Source organism: Podarcis muralis, chromosome 12 (genome assembly GCF_964188315.1).
Source record: "Podarcis muralis chromosome 12, rPodMur119.hap1.1, whole genome shotgun sequence".
NCBI lineage: Eukaryota > Metazoa > Chordata > Lepidosauria > Squamata > Lacertidae > Podarcis > Podarcis muralis.
This window is the reverse complement of record NC_135666.1, coordinates 18,591,044-18,610,031: the sequence shown is the minus strand read 5'-3', so window position 1 is coordinate 18,610,031 and position 18,988 is coordinate 18,591,044. Positions and strand designations below refer to the sequence as shown.

Sequence of the window (18,988 nt, the reverse complement as noted above, 5' to 3'; positions counted from 1 at the left end):
TTTCTGACAACTAAGTGAAACGTAGCCATGAACCAGTGTTTAAGTAGTCCAGCAATGTAGCGATATTCTAGGCCCATTTTCTAAATCTTCTGAAGACTTATCTTATTCCAGATATTGGGGGGGGGGGGAGACCAGGGGACAAGAAACAGAATGCCACCAAAATTAGGAGCCCATATTTATTTCTTGCCCTCTTTTGCCACCTCCTCCAATAGGAAACCCCATGTCTTGACACAGAGATACTGTGAGTTTCCCTGTCCCTGCCCTACAATGATTGGTAGCATGGGCAAACAAATGCATTGTGACATGACATCAGAACAAGCACTAAATTGTACTGCGTGAAATAAGAGTAGGGAAATAACTTTAAATGTGATCTCTATTGCAACGTGTCCTTATTTTCACCCTGAATTTGACATATTCAGATCTTGAGATGTGAAGACAACTCCCTGATCATTTTTTTTATTTGAAAGGGGTAGAAAGGCATATAACTCACTGTGCCATTGGGTTATGTTTAACTGCCAGGTGATGCAAGCAACCTCCGTGATATTCATAGTCTCTTGCAACTCAAAGCACGTACTATAGACCAATTTTTCATTTTTTTCATCTTTTTTATCTTCACTTGCTAGGTCAATCCTGCCACTCTGGAAACTACAATCTGGAAACTGTACTACAAGTTTTCATGCTCGGCTACTTAGGAATTGGGGATGCAACAGACACACACACATGTTTATGAGTGTTTAAAGCAGCTCATAAGCACTGTATTAAAAACCAAAAAGGCAGAAGCTTATTTACTTGCCTGCCTCAACCATTTACCCCTTTTCTGAACTTTAATCAGCTTCTGATAAAGACACATAATGAATCATATTCCCAGCAGCATGAGAGGGTAACAGAAGTTGGCATCCCAGTAAATGAAGATGAAATGTGCAGAGGCACCGGGAACCTTTACTCACTTGTGCGAAGGACTGAAGGCGTGACCTCAATTTCACTTGTTGCTTGGTAAGGCTGGAAGGCTGACACAGCAGTGGTGCCCAGTTCACTGCCAAAGATCTCGGGGCTCTGGGTGCCAGTGGAGCTGGCACTGGTGCCATCTCCTCCATGGTGTGGGTCTTGCTCATCGAATACAGCTACAAGCTGCGAATAACAAAAGGGCCAATGGTGAGAAGAGGAATTCTACTAAACGGAAGCATCAGAAGAGCAGCTACACAAAACACAGGTGGCAGTTTCCCCTACTTGGACCAATAAGTACAAGCACTCACATCAAGGGGTGTGCTAGCATGTCACCTGGATCACAGCCCAAATGGAAGAATCTGTTCGCTTAGATGCGTATTGGAGTTCCTGCTGCAACTACTAAAGTTGTTCCCACACCACTTAGATATTGCGCCAACACCTTCCACTCCCATGGTTTGCTCTTGAGTCAAGGTTAGCCACTACAAAGCTCATGCCTGGCTCCTTAGGAGGTGCTATTGCCGGAATGGTTGTAAATTAAATTTTTTACAGCAACCCACAGGGGTGAAAATAATTTAAGTGTCCTGGCGGGGAAATCCTTAAGAGCAGCACCACCCATTAAGTGCACAAATAAAGGAGTCTGAAAGTACAACCCATGGCAGAGACTGTTCAAAAAAGAATTTTATCATCTTAAAAATAAGTAAGTTCCATTTTCTAGCACAGAAAAGAAGAAAAGGGGAGGTTGACTTCATCATTTAAATACTGAGGGAACATTTCTGTACCTTCTCATCTTAAATGAGTTACAACAATTGATTACGCTATTCTCACAGCAGACCTGCAAGGTAGGAATGTGCCTTTACCCAGAGTTCTCAAACAGAAGACAGAGACAAAGAGGCTTAAACATCTTGCCAAAGATCACACAGCAAAACCTTTTAAAGCAAATAAATTGGTCCCATTTCTCCCAATTGCCAGGTGATTAATATGACAGCTGAAATAGAAGTGAATGTGAGATGGCAAGAATAAAGATGTAAAACCAAGAAGCTCTGGAAAACCTGAATTCTCCTCCACCCCTCTCTTTTTATTCTTTTTATTTTTAAAAAAACACAGAACTTTGAGGTAATAGTTTCATTCATAACAAACATCCAAAACTTACTTTACTACAGAGGGGGATTTTATTTCTATAGGCAATACCACTCAAAATAAAATGAAATAAATAAAAGCAAATAAAGTGCTTTGTGTGGTGGAAAACCATGGCTGGGAATAAAGACCTCCCCCCCCCCAACACACATATTACTTCAATGCATGCATATGCAGGGTTGCCCCCACCCCTGCTATATCATACGCCATTCCAAATTGCCCCCAAACTTTCAAAACAGCTGAGGTAGGGAAAAAAGCAAGGGCACATAGACAGCAACAACTTTGGATACTGAGTTATACTTGGTGAGAAACTGCACTTTTTAGTAGCAAAGAGTTAGCTTGTTAGCATGAAGAAACCCTGACTTCTACCATTTTTTCCAATGAATAAGCAACCTGGAGCATCTCTGACCTTTTATTGTGCTGGACCTCCACCTGAAGCTGCCAAAGAGGTTTCACGTGGCTTTCTGAGTTCTATCATTTCCCAGATGGCCTGGAGAGCTGAGCCTCCCCAACTAACTATAAGGATCAGTTATGCCACCAGAGCCTGCTGAAGTGCAATTAACTCATAGCACCAACATGTGCACTTTTGTATTGGAAATAAGCCTGCTTATCCAAAAAATGACAAATATATATACATTAATGAATCAATCATTCAGTCAGTCAGTCAATCAATCACACCTACTTAAGTGTAAGACAGCAATTCCATGTAAACTCAGCTGAGGAGGAAATACAAGAGTGCAAGTGTCGTAATAAATAGAGGAAAAACTATCTATGTGAACCTACACTTTTTTCACTTACTGTATTTTTCCGTGTATAAGTCTGGGTTTTTTTTAAAAAAAAGTCAGAAATTTGGGGGCGTCTTATACACAGATACATCTCCCCCTATTTTCCTAAATCAGAGTCCCCAAAAATAGGGGGCATCTTATAGACAGAAAAATATGGGATATCCCACTCCATCCCAGTAAGTATTGCCTTGAAAATACTATCAAAACTCAGGTTAATTTCACTAATCAAAATCAATGTCTCTTACACTCAGATAATCTGAATCTGCCTGGGAAAGTCAATTTCCTTAACCCCATCATGGGTTAATCACTCTGGTGGGAAAATCCTAATTTTTGTCCATAATTACTTGTTTCTAACTACATCTCTGTGTACTGCCAGACAAAAAATAAATGAGCTGGCCGTGTTTTGAAGTTTGAAACTTCTTAAGTGGAGGTAGTCAGTATCACTGCAAGCCAGGAGGAGTGAGAACTGTTGGTTCAGAGCATGTTGGCTAGTGCTAAGAAATGTATTGTGAAAATATGGTTTAGCCGAAGGACTTTTGCTGCAGGCTAAGAAGCCTGGCTGTGTTGGCTAGCAAATCTCTTCCAATCTATTCTTCACTCATGCCAGATGGTTGACTGAATCTTGAAATACCTGGAGATGTGCAGCAACATTTAAAAGCAATATACTAATTCAAAGTTCTAAGAATTGCTTGTATCAACATCATTAACAGTTTTTCTCCAGGTCTTTGCATCTCTATGCAAGAGTGAAGAGACAATCTTCTTATTGCATACAAACAGTGGTAATTTGCATATATACCTGTAACATTAACAAGCAAGTAGTGGTAATGCTTGTGCGAAAAGGTATGGAGCCGTCTCAGAACATGACAAGAGCTATCAAATATCCTATGGCAGTATTTTAATACTGCCTGACAGTGTGTGTCTCCAATATCACTTCATTAACTGACTCTCAAGAGAGATACTCCTACCCTTGTATGAGATCAGACTATCTGCATCCAGGCACAATGAAAAACTGCAATAAAAACATAGATTCCTGTAACTACAGCTTGATTGATGGATTCCTGTAACTGCAGCTTAATTGTATCATCATGGAAGCTCCTTAAATGTGTTCTTGTTATTGCTGCATAACAAAAGGGGGAAATGCTGTATTTTCCACATTCTTATAATTGATAAACAAGTTATTAGAATGGAATGTAACTCTTTAGAACTGCTGCAACAGTATAAGGATTCAGTAACTATAGAACTACAAAATGTGAACCCACAATATGTCAACCCTCTTCAGAAGTTATTTTCATGTACTGAACCACTGTGCTGGCTAGCCTTCCTACTGACATCTAAATGCTTGGCATGAACATCTACAGACTCCTGTATATGTGAAGGCTTTCTTGCTGCAGGTGTTTCTGATCAATGTCAGAAGGACACCATAGAATATATAAAAATAAAATAAAATAAATATCCAGTGGCACCTTAGAGACCAACTAAGTTTGTTCTTGGTATGAGCTTTCGTACCAAACTTAGTTGGTCTCTAAGGTGCCACTGGATATTTATTTTATTTTATTTTTATATATTCTATGGTGTCCTTCTGACATTGACCGCTGCTTGGTCCCAGCGCCTGCCAACCTAGCAGTTCGAAAGCACCCCCGGGTGCAAGTAGATAAATAGGGACCGCTTACCAGCGGGAAGGTAAACGGCGTTCCGTGTGCTGTGCTGGCTCGCCAGATGCAGCTTTGTCACGCTGGCCACGTGACCCGGAAGTGTCTCCGGACAGCGCTGGCCCCCAGCCTCTTGAGTGAGATGGGCGCACAACCCCAGAGTCTGTCAAGACTGGCCCGTACGGGCAGGGGTACCTTTACCTTTACCTTTAAGGTGCTCCTGGACAAATTTTAAATATTTTTTAATATATTTCTACTCTGTCAGACCAACACGGCTACCTACCTGAATCTAGAAGGACACCATGGATGCCATCATGATGTTGGGAGCAAGGGTAGCTGGCACAGCCCTAAATCCCATAATGATTCAACATTTGACCATCACTTCTTGTGGGGACAGATGTGGAAAGGGGAAACTCTCATTTGTTTCTTTCAATCAGCCTGCCAGTTGGGAAAGTTGTATTGTGTGAGGTCAAGTAGTAACCTTTAGTTGAGCTGCTACTTCAAGCCGTAGGGCTTATCCACACTTACTTTTCCTCTCCTCTTTCCAGGTCTGCATTTTAAAGCTCCGTGTCCAGGTGCCCATTTTTTGGTCCAGAGTTTTCCTCATGAAAACCCACTCTTTAGCACTCAATCAGAGCAAAGGTCAATCTGCAGAAAACCCAAATTGACATTTGCTTTGATTGAGCACTAAAGAGCAGGCTTTATCTGACCTGAAGGTCTTATGGTGATCAACTGGACCCTGAGAAGTAAGCAGTGGCCTTCCCCATGGAAACTGGGTTATTTAAAATATAATTCTACACCGAAACTCTGGTGACAGTGCACCCATAATACAGTATATACAGCAACACATATTACCTGAACAGTGTTTGTGTGTGTGAGAGAGAAAGAAGGACAGTAATTAATAAAGACAACTAAAGAAGTTGATTCATATGCACACAAAAATTAAAACAGATAATAATCTATTTTTGCTTCTGTCCCAGATTCAGGCAGTAACTGATCTAGGCTGAGAATAAAGTTAATCCATTCAAACTGTATTATTGCTGTCAACAGGACCAGGTGCAATATATTTCCACATATATCTATCCTACAATGCCCCCATCTTCTGCTGCTAGCCTGACAACACACCCAGGAAGTTCCCACAACTCACTGGTAGGTCCCAGCCCACCATTTGGAAAGTTCTGCTGTAGGGGTGGGAAACTAGTAGGGATTCTCCTGGTTAATTAACTTGGCAACAACGAAATATTGGCAAGACTTTCCCAAAGAGAGTTGTATCTTAATGTCAAGGAAGATAACACAGTGAAGCCAACTTTTATAATCACAGAAATCTCCAAGGAGCTCTTATTACTGTGAGCTAATGCCTAGAAACTGCAATGTTAGACCTGCTTGTACAATTCAAGTTCTGACATGTTGCTTTGAGCCCTGAAATGGAAGATTGGATTCAAACGCAATAACATAGTATGTGTGCTTAGGTCTAGGAGAAACCACATTACTTCAGTCTAGCTGAAATCAATATCACCCAAGTGTACTTCAATTAGGGGCCAGTTTAGTCAAGAGAGAGAAACACAGAGGGTGGCCAAAGGAGAAGTACCTTCCATTTCCTCCTTATGTACTTTGGGAGTTTTGGAATCTCCCAGCCACTGCCTATGTGCTTATGGGGATGGGTGGGTGTGAAAAGTACAGGGATAAAGGGGGGGGGAGGGTATTTCAGCCAACAACAACAACAACATCATAAAGGCCCTACCAGACAATCACTTCACAAAGTAGTAAAGTTTTGTACCATGGTTTTCTTTCCTCTGTTTTAACAAAATATTATATGATTTCACCACCACTAGCACATATTTGCAATACAAGAAGGAAAGCTTCCAGGGGCATGAAAACATGACATTTTGAAAAATCGTTTCTGATTGGATACTATGGCAAAGATGAAAAGCAAGAGTGGGAAACCTTTGGCCTTTCAGATGCTGCTGGACTACAAAATCCCATCACCCCTGGCCACTGGTCATGCTGGCTGGGGCTCATGGCAGTTGAAGTCCAACAACTGAAGGCTACAGGTTCCCCGTTTCTGGTTTCAAGTCTACACATACATCACATTCCTAATCTGGCTCAGTTCCCGGCTCCCTTACCCAAACACAAGCTATTTCTGCTTGAAAAAGCAATCAGGCCAGCTCTAGTTTGGCCTAGAGAGGAGAAGTTAAGTTCCTAAGCTAAAGAGTGTGACAGACAAGGCTGTCTTTTGCAGAATATCTTCATGGTTTTTAGAACTTTAGTTCAGATTTCCAGGTGCTGTTTATGATTTCCAGGTGCTGAAAGATGTGAATATTTACAGCTATTGTGATTTTTGTTAAAATACTCACCAAAGTTTTGGCATGTTTGAGAATACATAGGTATGTACCTGAGGTTATCCATTATTTAAATTGGGATTGCCCTGCTTTGAATACGTTGTGTTGTTATGTTGTTATGTTATGTTATGTTATGTTATGTTGTTATGTTATGTTATGTTATGTTATGTTATGTTATGTTATGTTATGTTATGTTATGTTATGTTATGTTGTTATGTTATGTTGTTATGTTATGTTATGTTGTTATGTGCACATGGATATTTTTCAGACATTGTTTATGCAGAATATGGAAAAAAGGCTGGTGCAAATCTCCACCTTCACATTCAGACCTCATTTCCTTATAGAAATGCATGCATGTGCACACATCATAATTGTGCTTTTAAAAAATGGATCATGTGCATACAAAATACATGCGGATAACCTAAAACCACACAACACAAATGGCCTCACTGGTTCACAAGCAATGCAAAAGATGACTTCATCACTTAAAAAGTGCAAGCCTTTTTTTCTGATTTCCTGACTCAAAGAACCAGGAGGTACAGTGGTACCTCGGGTTAAGAACTTAATTCATTCTGGAGGTCCATTCTTAACCTGAAACTGTTCTTAACCTGAGGTACCACTTTAGCTAATGGGGCCTCACGCCGCCGTGGCGATTTCTGTTCTCATCCTGAAGCAAAGTTCTTAACTTGAGGTACTATTTCTGGGTTAGCGGAGGCTGTAACCTGAAGCGTCTATAACCTGAAGCGTCTGCAACCCGAGGTACCACTGTTGTGACAAAAGACTACAACAAAGAGTGACAGATCTTCACCCTCCAGTACCATTCACTAACCTTGGGTCTTGAAATGTCATTGGATTACAACTCCCATCACCCCAGTTAGCATGGTTAAGGAAAAGAGTTGATGGGAGTTGTGGTCCAACAACATCCAGGGACCCAAGATTGGGGATAGCTCCCCTATAGCAACAAAACTAGGCAACAGCATCTACGGGAGATGGCAAAGCCAGGCCCAGTCATTGCTACTGCTGCACACACTTAAGAAGTGTCTTCATTACATTAGCTACATGGCCGGTTGGTCACTGGTATTGACTGGTTGTGGAGAAACAGAAAACAAAAGGCACAATTCATATTTTTTAATGGAGAACAAATAATTTTGGGGGGGGGGTAGCTTTTTCACACTGTAGGGCTTAGAAGATGCACTATCTGCTGAATACCTCCATATAACACACAGTTGCTGAAGGTGCAAGTATCATCTGTAGGTCATGATTTGGCAATGACAGTCCTTTGATTAATTCATTCTCCAAATTCACTGGTAGAGAAAAGCTGTTGTGTCAAACAGCAATACTAAGCAATTTGTGAACAAGTCAGGCCTCATTTTATCAAGACTGGAGGGGAGGGAACACTGAAAAGATCAGAAGCCAATGTATCAAACTTGATTTCTGCCACATTCTGACACTACTCATATGAAGTTTGCCCATCCAATTACAATCCATCCCATAAAGATTGGTAGGCAAAGCTTCCTTGATTTGTACTACACCCATTACCGTAAATTGCCTCTGGTCTTCTCTCTATTCTCCAAGTAGCTTGCCTACCTGAAGTATTATTCACTGGCCGCCCATTCCCTAAAAATTAACATTTCTTATTTCCAGCTTCCACTTTGATCTTCTACATCTCAGCTGTTACTTACCAGTGCCGACAGCACAACCTTTCCTTATATATAAAAAAAATCAATTCCAGTGAAAATCACCTTGAGAAGTCATATTTTTGTATACCCTCCAGGAAAAGAAAAGAATAAGCCATATTCAAGTGATGAGATACCGACAGAATGCTCTGCTTTTAAAGTAATGTTTTGACACTTTGGGGTTAGAGTAAAAGTAGGTTAGCAATACTATAAAGCTGCAACCAGCTTAACAAAATTATCCAAATTTCAAAAAGGGTGGGGGGACCAAAAAGGGTTGTTGTAATGGGATGCTTGAAACAAACAGGAATACTTGTAAAATACTGTTAACAGGAGCAACTAGTTTTAGGGCAAGAAGGAAATGCCAGTGGCAGAAAAATGTGATGTGATTTGTATGCCCACCCTAAAGCATTTAATACTAAAATTACTTGCTAAAGAGTAAGACTCTCTGAACTCCTAATGGGACTTACTTCTGAGAATGCATGCTTACAAAGAGCACATTACAGTGCAATTCTACATATGTCTACTCAAAGCTCCCACTGATTTCAAACTGCACTCCTATGCACCACAGGTGAAGAACCTCAGGACTGGGGCTAAACTTGCCCCCACTTGAGCCTTTCTATTCAGGCCCCAGGATTCTCCTCAAACCACACTTCTGTCCACGGTCACAGCCTTCACTGCCCCTGATCCATACCCTCGTCAAGTGCTTTACCTGGCAACAATAGGTCCTTCCCAGGATAAATCATGGAGAGGGGTGTTGGAAGCAGCTTGTGTCTGAAAGCTCAATGCTGCAAATCGAGAGTTGGGAGAGTGCTATTGCACTCAGGCCCTGTTTTGGGGTTTTCCACAGCCTGAGAGTTGGCCACTGGGAGAACAGGATGCTGGACTAAATCCAACAGGCTCTTATGTTCACCTGTGTATATTTAGAAACCTGTAGCTGTTGTGTTACTGACTACAGAAACAGTAAGAGTCATGTCTCCATCCACCTTTTGCCTCTGGCCCCACTCACCACTGGGATCCATAGTTGATGCGAACAACGGCTCCACGTCATCTAAAACTGAGACACTCGGGGAACTATTTAGTGTACAAGAGCAGCAAAATACTTGTTGTGTTACATTGTGTTGGCCCTTGTCAACCTGCATGCAAAGACCTTTTCTGAAAGATTGCTCCATTCTCTCTCCCCAGAAAGATGTGAAAGCACAGCAGAACCTGGGACCAGTAAGGCAATGGACATGGAGAAATGGCTCCAGTAAGAGAACCAAAACACACAGAGAGATGGAACTGAAGCCATGTCCTCCTAACATGCTAACTCAAATTTACCCACATTAAGAAACAAATTATGAAACATTATGTGATTATTTGACTGCTTATTTATTTATTTATTTATTTATTAACTGCCTGTACACCACAATTTCATTTTTAAAAAAAAAACACCAAGCAATCTACAATAGCTATTATCACACAATAAAAATGACGCAAATACTTAAAATTACAGAAAACTATTACAGAAAATGTTTATTCTTAACTAACAGCATAAGCCTAGTGGCATAGAAAAGTGTTCCACAGGACTAGGGTAATGACACTAATGGCTCAGTTTCATGTCGATGTCAAATGAGCCTCACCAGCCTGGGGCGATAGCCCAGCAATCCTGCAGGTGATCTCAATGATCAAATAAAGGTCCCAACTGTTGCTGAATAAATGATTCAAGGGGTGGTAAGCACACAGACGAAGAAGATAATCCCTCCCTGTGAAGAGAGTATGTTCAGCATTTTAGGCCAGTAAAACATTGTGCCTATCCTTTCTATCCACTATTAACGGCTGCTCAGAGCGCGTCAGTCAATGCTCACTGGGGTTCTCTGACACCACACTTGGCCACTGTACATGGAACCACACTGGCTCAATTCCATCACCCGATGGTAAGGCACTTGGCTGCTGTTTTCGGATCACCATCTTGCTGAACTTGGTAGCACCATTTGGGGATAAAAATCAATGCCAAACCACCAGTACATTATTGCCAAGTCTAATTAAGTGCTGTCTGACAGACTTAAGCACCAGATGAAATGCATGCAGTGAAAGCAATGGGTAGAGTTTAGTAGGAGTATAATTCTGTGGGTGCCTGTGAAACTAGTAAACCTAACTTAAACCAGAAAATCTTCACATTTTGCCAGCCCCCTGGTCTGCTGAAGTGCTATACATGCACTGCTCTGAGCACGTCCAAGATTCATTTACACTGGGGATGGGGAACAAATTATGCAAATGACATTTTAATGTGAACTTGCCTAATTCATACTTCCTGGGTCGGTGCACCACCTGAAACACAGCTATCCCCCAGATATGCACACTACTTCCAATTCTGCAATGGACTTTTCCAACCAAAAAAAAAAAAAGGTACAGAAAGCATTTATATGGGGGAAATGTGCACAAAAAGGTGTAATCATGCAATATTTCAAGGGAAATTGCTTGTAAAAATGCATGTATGTGGCAAAATGCACACAGAATGTTTAAAAAAATAGTTTGCAAACTCTTTGAGGCAAGGAGAAATTAATTTTTGAAAAATTAGAAACTGAAAGAAACCAAAATTAACTGATTCACCCATTCCTTGTTTACATAATCTTATTATCTAGTACTTTTCAGAAAACAAACAACTGTGTTTCTCTATTCTTCTGTACTGAATTCACCACTGGGCAAATAGTGAACAAGGTTCTGTTTGCGTATTTGGTCAGTTGTGTTAAGCTAATTTATTTAGGAAGATTTCTGAACATTAGGAATTATGCTTTTTCTTTTCAGCCGTTTAAAAGTTTTATGCTGTGGGGAAGCTCAGACTGCTATTTTACTCTGCTCTTTGTGTTTCTAGATGAGTGGGTTTATATTGATCTTCAATGCTTATTCTACCTTGCTTTCTGAAAAGTGGGGTAAAACATTTAGATAAACAGAATGGAATGTTTGCATATTCAACTAAAAAGCATTCTGTTTTAGAAAAACAAAAAGGGCAAAACTATACAAATCTAAAGTATACAATTAAGTGAACGTTCTGATGAATAGAGTGGCATTTAACAGCATTGTGCTTTCTTATATTATATACACACCGTGAATTAAGGCAAGTAGACATTTGCCATCATCAAGTTTAGATAACATTCCATAATGTATTCCACAGGCATATTCTTTCAAGGGCTGAGATATCTCTCCTTGTGCAATCCATTGTTACCCAAAAGCAATGCATTTCTTAAACTGAGGACATCATATTGTCTCCTAACTATGCATTTGTTTTTTGTTTTTTAATCCCCCACTGCTCCTTCTCAGGTAAGCAAACAGATTAAAGGGAAAGCAAACATTTCGCCCTTGCTCTGCTCCCCATTCAATATTCTCTCTCTTTAAGTCCTGCTCAATTTCTCTTCCCAAGAGAAAATGTGCCATAAAACCTAACTTCTTTTACTCATCCTGGGATCTTTATTAAATTGTCACAAGCTTCCTGCTGATATAAATGAATCAAGATCCTAACATTCTTTGCTGTGAGACAGAAGAAATTTTACAACCACCTTGGAACTAAAAATAAATAAAATAGAACTGCAGTCTCACAGCATGAATTTCTCTAAGACTACATCAGAGGAAGCAACCACGTTGAACTAACAGCATTTGATGGGAGACGAGAACAGCTTTGGGAACCCTGGTCATGTACACATCCATCACTGATAGAGGATAGCTCTCTTATCCTGAGCACAGTGAAGGATGTGGAAAGAGGAAGCCCTGGTAGCTTTACTGAATGACAGGAAAAATAAAGAACTAATGGTATTTGTGAATATCAGCACACTTTGGAGGACTGAAGAAAACAGACAAGGACATTCAGAATATTAGGACCTGAAAGGAATCCTAACAGTTATCTCATATATATAGATACAGAAAAGGTCATAATCAACAAGGTCATAATCTCCATTCTTCCCTATGGCTGTGCATGTATCACTCCTTTATCCCCACCAATTAATCATAATGCCAAGAAAATAGTTCTCAAGTGTAAGCCCCTCACCCCACCAACCAAAACAAGAAGCAAAGTTTGGTAGGTTTATCCAGCTCTGCAGAGCATGCTGCCAAACATGGCTGATGGCAGGTCCATCTTCTAAGGTCCAAGAGGTTATGGCCCACTGCCGATTGCTACAGTTCCTTCTCAGTGCTCTCCCTGCCTCTTCAACCCAGTGTTAAGCAAGTGAGCAGTAAAAGGAGCAAGGTGCATCTCATCAATTCCCATCAGTTCCAGCCAGCACAGAAATATGTAGTCCAAAACATCTGGAAGTAACCAGGCTGATAAAGGCTGCACTAGATAATGTCTACTCCAGGTTTTGGAGGGTCTTTGGACACAAAGTCTTATTCTCATTGCTGACTACTCACTTTCCCTTTATGTCCAATCTGTCCATTCACCTAGAGTGAGAGGGCAAGGAAAACTGAGGCTACAGCTTCTCCTTTTACACCTCACTTGCTCAGAGTGGACAGGTGAATACGCTGGGGAAGGTCTAGTTTGTATAGACCTTGCCTGAAACTAAAATATTTCTGTTGTTTGACCTTCATAAAAAAAGTCAATAATGTTATTCAGGAAAGAGGTCTGGTCCTGCTACCAGTTTCAGGAAACTCAAATCACATGTCCCTTCCACTTAATCTTCCAGATACGTTGTTCTGGCTAACTACCTTTACAAATAATGCAAAGTAATTGTATGATAGCAGTGTTGTGTTCCATATGGTGTGGATCTTCTTCATCCATAAAAATGTGAGAGTTCAGTGGAGGGGAGTATTCTGATACAAAGAGGCTCCCGATGTCTTAGATCACAGTGCACCAAAACTGATGGGAATAAGAAATGAGGAGGAAAAGAATTCCACACAAATGCAGAAAGGAGAAAATAATAATATGTTTTGAAATGATCAACAGCATTGTACAGTGGTACCTTGCTTTAAGAACAGCTTAGTTTATGAGCAACTTTGATTAACAGGTCAGCAAACCTGGAAGTAGGTGTTTTGGTTTGTGAACTTTGCCTTGGAATATGAACATGTTTTGCTTCCTGTTTAGTGTGCTCCATTTATAAATTGAGTCCCTCACTGCTATGGGAAAGCACGCATTGGTTTAAGAACACTTTGGTTTCAGAATGGACTTCCATAATGGATTAAGGTCGTAAACCAAGGTACCACTGTATATGGAAAAAAACCCTACTAGATGTTTTATTGATATAACCACTATGATTTCCCTCCCCAAGCATGTATTCGGAATTGCATATATATATATTATATTATTATTATTATTATTATTATTATTATTATTATTATTATTATTATTACAGAGATTCTAGTTAGGGAGTTCTGACAATTAAGCTGATATGAAGCTGGTTTATGTTTGCATGCCCCATATTTCTCTCTCTCTCATTAGCCAACTCATACACAAATTCCCCAGTCTAATTCAAGTATAATATGATAGCCTACGGTTTGTATCTCTTTACATATATCTCCAAACATTCCAAATACTATGCTACAGATGTCTGAATGGATGGCTTCTGCAAAATCAAAGTAATGATAAGAGTACCTATCTAATTTGAGAAAGCAGCTTTTATAAATCTCCAGAATTCATTATTACAATTTGGGAATAATCTTGTTGTATCTGCAAATGACAAATGCAAAAGCATGCACGGGAGCAATACAAAATCTGAGAATACCGGTACATATAATTCAGGCAGTGACAAATCATTGTTTGGACAAGAAGAAAAGTAAGTATAAAATCAATTTGTAAGCTTTCTGATTACTGAAATGACTTAAATAGTACTGAGGCAGCCCCAAATACTTAAGCATTCTCAGAGCTTTCCTTTCCTACATGGATCATTAAAAACCCATTTTCAGGATAACTGGCATTCCAAGGGCTTGCAACAAGCAATATAGCAGCAACACAGACACTTCATCCAACACACCTTTATTTCCCATAAACCTAAAATTAAAATGGCAAAGAATGGTACCTAACAGAAATCCCTAAATAAATGAATATATACAGGAACAAGGATGCATGCACTAATGCAAAAGCTGATATGAATGTTTTTTTGAATAAAAAATGTAGCTTCATTTTAGAAAGTCTATGCATCTAATGTGCACTTAGTACATTTAATAAACAATTAGCCATTATATTGCCTAGTTCCCCACTGTCAAGATTTCATATCAAACCTATCTTTTTTCCCCATAATTATCTTTCAAAACAACTACCCATCAGGCATCTAATCGAAAGAAAAACATACTTTCTGCCACTGAAAGTGAATTTTAAAAGCTGTTTCATATGCCCTTAAATGATTCAGAGCCACTTTTGCATATTTAAGGATGGGGAGGGCTGCTTCACTAATAATCTCAAAAATATGTTTTTATCTCCATCTGGCTCCAAGTGCTTTCCACGTTCAAGGGAAACCTAGGTTCAGATCATGAGATTACTTCCCATGCAGCTCGCCCAGGTGCGCAGCCCTCTCTCTCCTCCCAGCCGAGGCCTCATCTCCCTCTTCCAGCAGCGCCTCGGATCCCGAAACGGAGCCAGAGAACTTCAGGGCTTGACACAGGAGGAATCTGGAGCGTGGGCATCTCCTGACTGCGAACCCTGGTCCTTCCCAATTCATTCGAAAGTGCCAGATCTTTTTGCGCTTCCCAATTAAAGAAAAAGCAGGTTGCCTTTTTTTGCACACCGTTGCCAAGACAGGTGCTTCTTCTCTCTGCCGCTAGCGCCTCTGGTTGCCATTGGGTCAAGGCGGTTTGTCCTTTTAATGACTGATGTTTTAATGTATTTTTAATCTCCTGTTGGAAGCCGCCCAGAGTGGATGGGGAAACTCAGCAAGATGGGCGGGGTATAAGTAATAAATTATTATTATTATTATTATTATTATTATTATTATTATTATTATTGCTCTATTAAATGTCTGAAGACAAGTGATTGCATGGGTGGGCCATTTGGTGTGGCAATGCATTAAATGACAATAGTGGCTGATAGAAAAACAGTCAAATTTGCTGCATATGTTTTAGAGCACAAACAAGCCTGTGCTTCTTTCTTTCTTTCTTTCTTTCTTTCTTTCTTTCTTTCTTTCTTTCTTTCGAAGGAAAACAGAGGGACTCTTTACAACCTCAGTTACAAAGACATGATATAGCCAACAGTTTATATTTCATTTATTTTATTGCATTTATATTTCACATTTTCTCCAAGGAGTTCAAGACAGTATACATGCTGCTCCCTCTCCTCATTTAATCCCCACAACGAACCTGTGAAGTAGGTTAGGCTGAGAGGCAGTGACTGGCCCAAGGTCATCCAATGACCACGAAGACTGAGGAGATTTGAACCCTGCTCTCTCAGGTCCTAGTCTGACACTCTAATGACTACACCACACTGTCTCAATAGGTGGTGCATATTAATGTAAATTCTCTATGTACAAGCATTTCACAGGAGAATTCGTGAATACACACACCATGATCATAGCTGAATTGGCCTATACGGGAGAAGGCACCTTACCTGCCTACTTAACAGAGGATATGATATCCTGAACCATGTTTAGGCCTACTTCACAAAGTCACTTATCTCTGAAGTAGTTCAGTGGTGAGATCCACATGCAAGGCAGTCTTCTAAAAAGGTCCCACCAGTTGTTTGGCGCTTTTGCAGCAATCCCTCTCAAACAAATAAAAAACTCTGATGCCGTGTGGGAGTGATGCTGTTCGAGTCAGTGGGTATGAACTCTAGGCAACTCTCCCACATCCCAAACTACATTTGCTGCTTGTCCAAAAAGTGCAGTTCCCAAGACTTCTTTACTTGTACAGAATTGCTGTCACATTGCTTTAGAACCCTGCCCAGTAGACCTTCAAAACGTTCCTATTAGGAAAAGGACAAATGCAATGAAGAAAAAGAAAGCATAGCAGTGCTATCATCTTGGCATCAGCTGGATAGCTCAGCTGGTTAGAGCATGGTGCTGATAATGCCAAGGTTGCAAGTTCAATCCCAGTAAGGGAGAGTTGCATATTCCTGCAAGGCAGGGAGTGGGACTAGATTACCCTCAGGGTCCCCTCTAAATCTAAGATTCTGTAGGGAAAGAAGACATAAGATACATAGAGCCCCAGACTGAGAATTCCAGGTGAAGACAGACTTCTACCCTGAAAGCGAGCTCAGTTGACATATTAAAACATAATAATATTGGGTGTATGGAGTATTTCTAAAATGAATCCCACATCTGAAATATATGAAGCATAATGGCTCCCCTTGTTCCTCTGTCATTTCCAACTAATATAAGCAAATCTGCAGCAGAGCACATACATTTTGTTAAAAAGAGCCCCCCTAGGCTGAGATTTGGGACATAACACACTGAAAAATCACCATATTATGTGCTACTCAATTGTACGTGTCATGTCTAATTTAGAAAAGAAAAGAAGAATAAGAAAATAAACAAACTGCTGTTAAGAAAGCACTGGGAGAGAAAGAAGGCGGCTGTAAAAGGAAGAATATATTTGCTCTCTCGCCACAGTTGAGCATGTGTGATACGAGTCAGGTACAAAGCTGTTATATTCCATAGAAGCGGGAGCTTCTTGTGAGTGCTCTATAAAATCCTGCTGCCCTCTTTAAAAAGGCCATGCTTCTAAAAAGGCTCCCTGGTTGTTCTTCTACTCCTCCTCCTCCTCCATTCAGCTGAATTTGTGAGTCTGAAGCAACTCTGCAGGTCAGCGGCTTTTCAGCTAGAAAAAAGAAAAAAGCATCTTCGACCCGCTAAATGTAGGTCAATCGGAAGGCTCTGCTTTTTACTTCTGACACTAGGGTTGGCAGTTAAAGCACTGACGTTACATGGCAAGGAAGCCAGACATTGGTGTTATTAGAGAGGCTGGTGTCACACTGCAAGATATATTGTTCAAATAAAGATGTATTAAGTCTACCCATCGTCTCATTTGTCACTGGAAGCTGGAGGCCTTAAATGCCAAGAAAATAATGGCCACTGCAGGCTCCTCAAATGCAAACACCATCTGATCTTCAACTTTATACAGGATAAAAAAGATCATTGAACACATACAATGCTACTTGAAAATTTAAGGGTTTAATTTGAGTCAAGAGTGCAGAACTATCCTAGTCAGTTAAACACACAAACCAATATTTACAGCATATTAAAGTGCTCAAGGAAATGGAATCTGTAAAATATAGCCACTAATTTTACATAGTGTATGCTCTTCAGTTTAATTTGCATGCAAAAGGCAGGAAAATGCAATTAGAAATACTCATCTAGACAGAGATGAAAAACTTCAAACATTTTTTGATTCCCTTCTATTCTGCTCATTATTTCAACACCTCGCCATAATAAAGGAGCAGATAATGCTATTCCTTGACATTAGCCTAAATTAGCTTTGGTGTGCAATCCAATACCTGTTCATTTAAGCTTATTTTAATCACCTTGCCAAGGTTGATTCAAATGGTAAACACAACAAACGAATTACTCTTTCAGGTTAATGATTATGTATAGGGTAAAATATTCATTCATGCATTTTATATACCACCCTTATCTTCCAAGGATCTCAAGGAGGTGCATATGGCTCTCCTCCTCCCCATTTCATCCTCACAACAACCCTGTGAAGTAGCTTCGGTCCTCAAATAAAATACTGGAAAGAATTGCTGAAATTGCAGAAGAAGAAGGGGGGGCCCGACAGTATTAACTTCTAGTCAAAGGTCTAAAAGATTTTGTAAGAGGGGGTTTGGAACTCTACATCATAGTTCCCTATCCTAATTTGACTGCTTTCTTTTCTTGGTATGTCTTATCCATTCTAGCTTGGCTCCTCCATCAACCAGAAAACCAGAGAAGAAACACAGCTGGAGCTGCTTGTAGTCCACTGTACAATTCAACAATTCACAGAGGTTCTGGCTTCAGCACCTACTTTATCGTTCATATTGAATTCAAAGCATGCCAAGCTGGCTTATTTTTTATTAAAAATCATTCAAGATTTTTATCTCTCAGCGCCAAATGGATCATTACACTGTCAACACTTATCTTTATTATGCAAAAATATTCTGAATATAACTCCTTTGTTGAACAGGCAAAACAATATAGTCAACGCTAAGTCTGTTTTTCATTAAGTTTTGCATAAGGGCAGAGACCGTATGGAAGCTTATTTACTAAGGACTCTGGATATCCACATCTCACTGATATTAGCAGTTTGAACTCTGGAACAAGATTTAAATGCTCTTTTATCTCCATCAATAAAAATTCTTCCAGCGCACTCATGGAAATTTATGAGCTTAATCTGGCAGTTAAGTTTTGACTTTATAATATTCCGACTTTTTTCCCTGCAACACATCATCACGAAGATTTCTCTTCCTACCACGATAACAGATCAGTTATTCTCCATAAATCATATTTGCATCCCCCATAGTGCATATCTGTACACTGACAACACGGTGTAAAATGGCTTTGGAAAAGTAGAAGTAAGGCTGAACACGCCTTCTTATT

At 40.1% G+C, this 18,988-nt stretch overlaps 1 protein-coding gene across 6 annotated transcripts in view; it reads right to left on the bottom strand.

Moving 5' to 3' along the window:
* Positions 1-18,988, bottom strand: part of PARD3 (par-3 family cell polarity regulator) — a 547,141-nt gene that overhangs the window by 347,873 nt on the left and 180,280 nt on the right. For all 6 annotated transcript variants that reach the window (XM_077936774.1, XM_028749990.2, XM_028749991.2 and 3 more), the window contains exon 3: positions 948-1,128. In XM_077936774.1, the coding sequence (XP_077792900.1) occupies positions 948-1,128 (181 nt within the window). The remainder of the gene's footprint in view (positions 1-947; positions 1,129-18,988) is intronic.